This window comes from Gobius niger (assembly GCF_951799975.1).
Source record: "Gobius niger genome assembly, chromosome: 8".
Lineage (NCBI taxonomy): Eukaryota > Metazoa > Chordata > Actinopteri > Gobiiformes > Gobiidae > Gobius > Gobius niger.
In genome coordinates, this window is record NC_136859.1 from 7,412,842 (window position 1) to 7,421,959 (window position 9,118).

Below are 9,118 nucleotides of genomic sequence, written 5' to 3' on the forward strand. Positions count from 1 at the left end.
GTAATTTTACATTGCTAACCTGTCATTGAAATAAGGTCTTAACTCCCCTTTGGATAAGACGATCATTTTCTTCAGTCCTTGTCAACAAAATTAAATTACCCTAAAAATCGCTTCTTGCTATCCAGTATTCATACACTCTGTTCATAGGCTTCATTATTTCAGACATAAAATGGAAAATGCACCAAATCTATCTCTCCTTCTTCCTCCTCGGCACTGGCACCTGTCTGAGAAGCTCCTCCTGCGCCACATGACTGCAGTCACGTGATCTGCTCAAACCAGGAAGTAAACGAGTTCCAGGAAGTGCAGCCAGTCATGTGTTTTTGTTTAGAGACTGGACTCTGAGTGGACTCTTCTGCAGCTCGAGAGCAGGTGAGACGTTTAAAGAACATGCTTTACTTCTTTTGTCTGATCATTAGTTTGTGGCTAAAAAAAAATAGAGGATATAAAATACAGAGTGTAAGAAATACAGCAATATTTCAATGTGTAATTATACTTGTGTCTTTTAGAATGTGTAAAGCTATCAGGAATGTAAATTTAATCCTATCATCTTTTGCTGTCTGTTCTATATATGAAAATACTAATGTGCCTTAAAAGTCCTATTGTCTTTACTGCAGTTATTTTTTAAACCTTGAATATGTTATGGAACTAGAGTCTCCCAAATAACATGTCTTCTTAACCTCATTGCCACAAAAACCCAAAGTACTTACAGTATTAAGTATTGGCCTATACACTACCTGGGCAAAAAGACTACCTGGATTTAACTAAGGTATAAGAGTAAAAAAATGTTTGACTTGTTGAGCCTGATTTTTCCTGGCACCTTGCCTTAAGAAGAAAAAACTAGTCAGCTGACATATCTTTGGGCACATTACGTGACTGAACATGGAGATGACCCCATAGGTGGCTCTTACCTATTCACTACTGCTTAATTACATCCAGATTATGACTTATTAAAAAGAAAAAACAGAATTTGTACACAGGGCCATGATCAAGGACGGGAGTAGATCGGATAATATACAATGAACGTTGAATGTGAAAATACAGGATTCCCTCGCTGTACAACAACCCAGCCCTTTGTAATAGATCAGGGGTGTGAGATCATTTCTAGATAATCATTTTAAAGTTGAGAAAGAAAGATGTTAGGAAATAGAAAGAAAGCAGTATTTTATAGTGAAATTAAACTACACATCAAACATTAATAAAACAACTATAAAAATGTTTTGCACCTGGAATTATTATTATTACAGCTAGTTATAACAATCTAACATTTTAAAATAATTAGAAGGTTGTTGTTCTGGGGATTTTGGGGATCAAGGCCTGAAAACTTTGGAAGCCGCTGTATAGATAACATTATATCATGCCATGTTGATATTTTGGCTTTGGCGATACGGCAAAAAACATGTGTTTACTGACTTTAGACAAGATGAATGAAAGATAAAATAGACCTCAGTTTAAACAAAACAATGAACAGTGAATGTTGTCATCTCCACCTTTTAACACAACATTTACAGTGTTCGCCAAACTCCAAACGCAGGAGCTGATTCTGGAGGCAATTAAAAGTGCAAAATTATAGATTGTGATTCCATTTTGATATTGCCCTCTGCCTGAGCATCCTTTGCCCATATGCTACATTTAAAAGAAAGTTTGTTATAGTCCAACTTAATACAAGAGTTAATATTTTGTTGGCGATCTCTCTTGTGCACAGACATGGCTCGTCCAGCTCTGCTCCAGCGCCGGGTCTCGCTCCTCTCCCTCTCCCTGCTCTGTCTGGTTCCCTGGGTTCAGTCCAACGGAAACGGTTTGGCGCTGACTCCTCCCATGGGGTGGATGGCCTGGGAACGCTTCAGATGTGACACTGACTGCAAAGATGACCTGGAAAACTGCATTAGGTGATCGAAAATATCCAAACTTCAAAAGAGCTCAAGACTGTGCAACTACCTATAGATTTACATTCATGTTGTGAAATCATGATTCAGTTTACTTTGCACACACATTCAGACGATTGAAGTGTGTGCTGGGTTCGCAAGTTTTACAGTGGAGACAGTGTATTTTGTTGCTGAGAATACTTCCCACAGTATATAACAGAAACCTTTGCAATTGTATTAATAGCGACAATCCAGATTGCGATTTTGGCAATTTTGTATTAAAAACCTGATTGCGATTATAAAACAGTGGTAGCTCTGGTGGGATTTAGTTCATCTCTTACTCTTTAGTTCATTCATTTTTATTAGAGATAAATAGTTTTATGCTTTAGTACTGCAATTCGGGTTAGGTATTTTTTCCTTGGGGCCCCTACTCCCATGTTTTGGTGGTCACGTCCCGTTCATCACCCCTTTCACTCTGGGTTGTCCTGTCCAATAAAGACAAGCCTTAAAGGAACAGGCCACCGTTTTTCCATACTGTGATATGTTCTTACCCGAGCTAAGACGAGTTGATGCGTACCTGTCTGGTGCAGGGCACGCACAACGACCAGACAGGTACGCATCAACTCGTCTAAGCTCAGGTAAGAACATATCTCAGTATGTATAAACGGTGGCCTGTTACTTAAAGAGGGGGTGGTATGCTTTTTCCAGGTATTTGGTTCTAATCTCAAACATGCCTTTATCACTATTTTACACTACGTTGGTTAGAAAATGCAACATTGATCTAAAACAGCTGAAACAAAATATCAGATAGGTTTCACTTCCTGGTCCCCCAAGCGAGCTACCATAAGCCCCTCCCACTCCCAGTACCGGACAGCCTGTGACGGTAAGGTTACGGTTCGAATCACGACTTTTGATGAGAGAACACGATTTTGCATAACCCCCTTTAAAAAACAATAACCTTGGACTTAAGTAATTGCATTCTTTTTCAATGAGCACCTTTACAAATGTGATTTTTAGTCCGTTGTGATTCATTATGCACCAGATTAAATTGTTAATCTGATGCTGGTTGTGAAATGAGGCTGCTGTAAAACCTGTCAAATCATTGTGTTTTTACTCTCTGTTGTCCGCAGTGAGAAGCTGTTCATGGACATGGCGGACCGTCTGTCTGAGGACGGCTGGAGGGAGCTGGGGTATGAGTATGTGATCATCGACGACTGCTGGATGAGCAGGACCAGAGATAAAAACGGGACACTGCAGCCTGATCCAGACAGGTTCTTACACTACCGCTACCACTACAGCTAACACTACTACTACTACTACTACTACGTCTGCTCACCGGGCTCCTCAAACCCCTCTCTCTCCTCTAGGTTTCCGTCAGGTATAAAGCGTCTGGCGGACTACGTGCACAACCGCGGTCTGAAGCTGGGCATTTATGCAGACATGGGCACTGGGACGTGCATGAATTTCCCTGGGACCACTCTGGACAAGATTAAGCTGGACGCCCAGACCTTCGCGAGCTGGGAGGTCGACTACCTCAAGTTCGACGGGTGTAATTCCAACGCCCTCGAGCAGCTGCTGGGTACGACTTTGGTTTCAGACTGATGTATTTGCAGGAATAAGATTGTGCATACGTAGATCTAAACACCTTTAAAGGGACTATACAGAGTTTAAAAATGTTAAAAGTTTTTTCCTCCCCCTACATGTTTCAACAATGTCCTAATGTGTAGAATGAGCTCAGACCTGTTCACCAGAACTGCCTCTAAAATCCTGCACAGTCACTTAAAAAGGTGTTAATTCGGGTCCGAAGTGCCGTCATGCACGAGCTTAATATAGAGGTGCAGTTACACGTATGACCTGAGGGGGCAGTAGTGAGCATGAAATGGCTTGCATCTAGCCCCTGTAAGAATATATATTGTAAATTCCTGGGGTGCCTATGATGTACATAGCAAAGTTTGAGTTTGGGCCATGTTGGTAAAGCTTGGCTCCTCAGCGTTTGACTGTAGGTCAAAATGTGGCTTGTTGTGACCGAATAAACATGCCTAACCGCTCTGATTGCAGTGTTCAGGGGTTTCGGACGCGTGTCTTCCACGGTCAAAAGATGTTTGCCTCCATACTGCAACACCTGAGTGCCCCCTCCTCCCCCCTTATATAGGGGAGGGGGATCAAACATAGCTGAAATGGCTCCAACACAAAGTAAACATTAACAACTTGTACAACATGTAAACAACATTACAATTGTTATCAGTAAAACCAACATACGTACAGTACTTTCAGAAAAGCTTTTTGTTGGCTTCTACTTCTTTTTAGAAAAAATGTAATTAGAGAATATTGATACTGGAGTTTTCCCTTGGTTTGTGTTTTTTCTCATAACCAGTGTTTATTTGAACATGTTGACCTGAAATATGAGGACACATGTTTACGAAAAATGTACAAAAAGTTATACAGTAAATAAGTGAAAATTTACATTTTCCTTTGAATTAAAAAAGCTTGTTCCATGGGCAATCATATCGTCCAAAATGATTCATATTCAAGGTAAATTCTCCTAGTCAAGCAGTTTATGTTTCTCATTGAAGATATTCGCTGCAAAAACAGCAAGAGGGACAACATAGTTTAATTCATTCATTCATAAAGCTGAAAACACATTTATTGTCCACAGGTTATCCTCTAATGTCCAAGGCCCTGAACGCCACGGGACGTCCCATGGTTTACTCCTGCAGTTGGCCCGTGTACATAGGATCACTGCCTCCTGAGGTGAGCCTTATGCCAATATTTTAACGAATGGGTACGAGGATGCTCACTTTATTTTATTATCTCACTTACTTTGTGTCCAGGTGAACTACACTCTTCTGGGCGACATCTGTCACCTTTGGAGGAACTACTACGACATCCAGGACTCGTGGGACAGTGTGCAGTTCATCATGGACTGGTTCTTCAACAACCAGGACTACATCCAGCCAGCTGCGGGGCCAGGGAAGTGGAACGATCCCGATATGGTGAGGGTCCAATGGGGATGCACGATAACATGTAGCAGGTAGAGGGTCTGGTTTACTAAGCCAGGGGCTGAATTGCAAGTGCTGAATTAGATTTTTTTATATTATCAGTGGCTCAAATCTAGTTTAAGTTTTGCTGTAGCCTTCTAGAATTTATGAGAGACACAATCTCAGCTGCACATGTTTTTTTTGTACTACTTTATTACATGCTGTCTATTGTGCTCAAATGCAAACGCTTAGTAAATGCAAAACTCTTGGCACAAAGTATTGCTGAACCTAGACTTGAGCAACTGTAGGGAGGTGGTGACTTTTTTGTCAGGCATTGTAGTTTTCCATCAGTGAAATTGCAATTTTGCATGTTTAATCTTCTAATCTAAAACATGAGGATTAAAGGAAAAAGTACATATTCCAAGGGTAGAGCTAGGACTTGACATTATTCAGATTCTTATTTTTCCTCTTTTTTATTTTTATTTTATTTATTTATTTATTTGACAGGGACATTGCACAACAAATGTGTTGCACAGACCAGAGATAGCTACAAGCTAATTTTCATCTGTCGTCCCTGGGCAGAGGCAAAGTGACAGCAAGTTTAAACAGTAACCAATGAGCATCTGACTTTAGAGTTCGTTCACAATATAAAATACATATAAGGCACCGGCAAAAGGATCACCTCAAACATTCAGATACAATATTTACAGTATTTACAATAGCAATTACAATTCTATACAGTTTAATGCTCACAAATCTGACTGTCTTTCAACCACTTCTTCAGATTAAGTTTGAACTGTTGTAAAGTGCTGCTCTCTCGAACAGTCAATGGCAGCGAGTTCCACATCCCTGCAGCTTTTACAGAGAAACAATTCTGTCCAAACGTGGAGGATCTAAAGTTCACAGAACAGTCTCCTCTGACCGAGGCTCGCGTTGTTCTACGTCCTGCCTCGTCACAAGATTTCACAAACATTCTCAGGGGCTGTGGGGCCAAATCATGAAGAATTTTAAACACTAAACTGACATTCGAAAACAAAATAAAATTTTCAAACTTTAATAATTTGTATTACTTCACAATGTTACAGTAGTGGTATGAAACAGGTTTTTTATCTAAAATGTTCAGTGCCTGTTTGTACAGGCTTTCGAGCGGCTCTAATGCAGTGTTGGTTGATAGAGACCATGTTGTAATGCAATATGTAAGGTGTGAAAATACCTTCTCATGTTCCATCCTGTGCACAATAATGAACATCACAGAAAATGTTAAATTTGAAAAAAAAAAAAAAAAAACAAGGATATTATTTTTTAGCTAAATTCGTATTAGTTATTTAGTTAAAGGGATATTTCAGGATTTTTGACATAGGGAAGCATCATTTCCTAGTTATCCATAATGTTGTTTCTGGAGATATTTTCTTTGTAATTCATGCAGTTCTTATATTTGAAGAGCTACGTGGCGCTAGGCTAATGCAAGGCTAGTGCATTTCTATGGTATCAGCTAGCCTGCATTAAAAACAGTCTGACCCGCTCCACAGTGCACCTGAGGCAAATCACTTATAACACCAGACTAACCATATAAATGTCTGTGTCGATAGAATAATTTTTGGAATATAACTGCATCACATGAATGATCGCATTTTGAGGGACTATTTTCCAGCAGATCCCTCCGCCGCTGAGTAGTTTATACAACCACAAAGGTGATGCTGCTCAAATATGAACTTATTTAAATGCAAAATGGTTAAAATAATATTATCAACACAGACATTTATATGGTTAGTCTGGTGTTATAAGTGATTTGCCTCAGGTGCACTGTGGAGCGGGTCAGACTGTTTTAAATTGAATAATCTTTGTATCTCCTCTCAGTTGATCATTGGTAACTTCGGTCTGAGCCTGGACCAGTCCCGCACTCAGATGGCGCTGTGGTCCATCATGGCCGCTCCGCTCATCATGTCCAACGACCTGCGGAGCCTCGACAACGCGGCCCGGGCCATTCTCCAAAACAAGGTTGCCCTCTCCATCAACCAGGACCCGCTGGGCATCCAGGGACGGCGCCTCTTCAAGGTCAGAGCGGGGACTGCAGGTTTAGGGGTTTGTCAATGTAGTTTTTAAATGTTTTCCTCATGTTATGTCTGTTTTAGGAGAAGACTAAAATTGAGGTGTACTGGCGCCCCCTGGTGGATGGAGCCAGTGCTTTGGTGTTCCTAAGCAGGAGATCAGACATGCCTTACCTCTACCACACCTCCCTGGAGAAACTCTTCTTTGAAAAGGGCAACTACGAGGTTTGTGCTGCTAATATCCCCCACATGCGTCCTGTACATCGTTGTAACAATTACACCATTTCTCTCCCAGGTCTATGATGTTTTCCAAAGCTCTAAACTGAAGCCGCTAAAGTCAACAGAACAATTCACAGTGTCTATCAACCCGTCCGGAGTCGTCATGTTGCACCTCAAACCAGTCAGATCCGAGTCTGGCCACCGCACCCTGTTATGAAGACCGTAAACAACACACTCGGGCATTACTCAAAAGGGACGTGTATGTTTCGCATTTGGATTGAACTTTTGTATTTTAATGGCTACAGATTAAAGGGATATTTGAGGATTGTTCTAGTTATCCAGAGTGTTGCTAATTTCTGGGGATATTTTTTTGTAATTCATGCAGTTCTTATATTTGAAGAGTTACGTGGCCCTAGGCTAGTGCATTTCTATGGTATCAGGTAGCCTGCATTAAAAACAGTCTTACACACTCCTCAGTGCACCTGAGGCAAATCACTTATAACACCAGACTAACCATATAAATGTCTGTGTCCATAGAATAATTTTAAAAGAAGTTATACTTGAGCAGCATCACCTTCGTGGTTGTATAAGCTACACAGCGGCGGAGTGATCTGCTAGTCCCTCAAAATGCAATCATTCCTGTGATGCAAGGTCAGTTATATTCCGAAAATTATTCTATCGACACGGACATGTATATGGTTAGTCTGGTGTTATAAGTGATTTGCCTCAGGTGCTCTGTGGAGCGGGTCAGACTGTTTTTAATGCAGGCTAGCTGATACCATAGAAATGCACTGGCCTAGCACCACGAACCTTTTCAAATATAAGAACTGCATGAATTACAACAAAAAATATCTCCAGAAATCAGCAACACTCTGGATAACTAGGAACTTAGGCCTATGTCAAAAATCCTGAAATACCCCTTTAAGAGCTCTATTTGCACAGGATTAGAATTACCTACTGGAATTACCCCAGGGCGTCAGGGATTTTTATTTTTTTTATGGGATGACAGACTAATGATAACGATGAATGATGACAACAATCTTTTTATTTATTCATTATTCTTGATTGTATGTGCTTTTAAGTAGCGACAAAACATTCTTCTTACAGAGGGATTTTTTCTTTTAATTCATTTGCTCTCCCAATAAGCTTTCATGTTGATTGTCCAACAGCTGGGTTGTACTTCTGGGGGAAAGTTTGTTATACACTGCCTGACCAAATATACGTTGTAAATCAAACACCATACCAGCTTTGAATATTTTTTTTTAATTTTGTGTTGTTTTATTGATGACAAGCAGTTTTTATTGACATTTCTTTCCTTCTTTTCTCCAATTAAATATATTTTTTCACCATGTTCCAACAACCTAAGTTATGAATGCATCTAGATTAATAAATGTTGTCTCATTGGATTTGCAATTTATATAATCCTTTAGTATCTTGTGGAGATGACTGTGTTTTGAGAGTTATTATTTTTAATGTTTAGTTCTGACTTTTGTCTCATTTAAGCTAGGGCTGGGTGTTTTATTGATCAATATCTATTTTATTTTTCATAACAAACGAAATGCATAATGCTGATTCATAAAATTAGATACATCACTTATTCCAACATCAGCTCGAACAAAAACAAAGGCTTCCATTGTCTTGTCCAAACTCCCAAACTAGGTACTGTTTGTGCCAAAGAAATGTCTGTGAACCTGTCGAGCCCTGATGATTAATAAAATTGACCAAAGCAGAGAGATTGCGATTGCGACTAAATTTCGATTAATTGCCCAGCCCTTTTACTCATGTCTGTAGCCAATTTTTGTGTTTGAACTTTCATCAATTACCAACAAAGACCTACATTTTTATTCACATATGCTTGCCTCCAGATTTTTTTTTTATATCTTTGGTTTCCCTAATAAAGTTTTAAACTTTTAATAATATTTTTGGATGCTTTATCATGACAAACATTGCTTAAATGTATCTTTAGAGCTAATTGTGATCAGATAAGATAATAAGAATGTTTAACCTAACC

At 39.7% G+C, this 9,118-nt stretch overlaps 1 protein-coding gene across 1 annotated transcript; it reads left to right on the forward strand.

Moving 5' to 3' along the window:
* Nucleotides 1-295: 295 nt before the first annotated feature.
* On the forward strand, nt 296-7,324 carry LOC306966404 (alpha-N-acetylgalactosaminidase-like; the record flags this gene model as incomplete). Its single annotated transcript, XM_079561165.1, has 9 exons — nt 296-369; nt 1,703-1,886; nt 2,993-3,133; nt 3,230-3,441; nt 4,519-4,613; nt 4,694-4,855; nt 6,698-6,895; nt 6,973-7,113; nt 7,184-7,324. The coding sequence occupies exons 2-9, from the start codon at nt 1,705-1,707 to the stop codon at nt 7,322-7,324; spliced, it is 1,272 nt and encodes a 423-aa protein (XP_079417291.1). The 5' UTR covers nt 296-369; nt 1,703-1,704.
* Nucleotides 7,325-9,118: the final 1,794 nt, after the last annotated feature.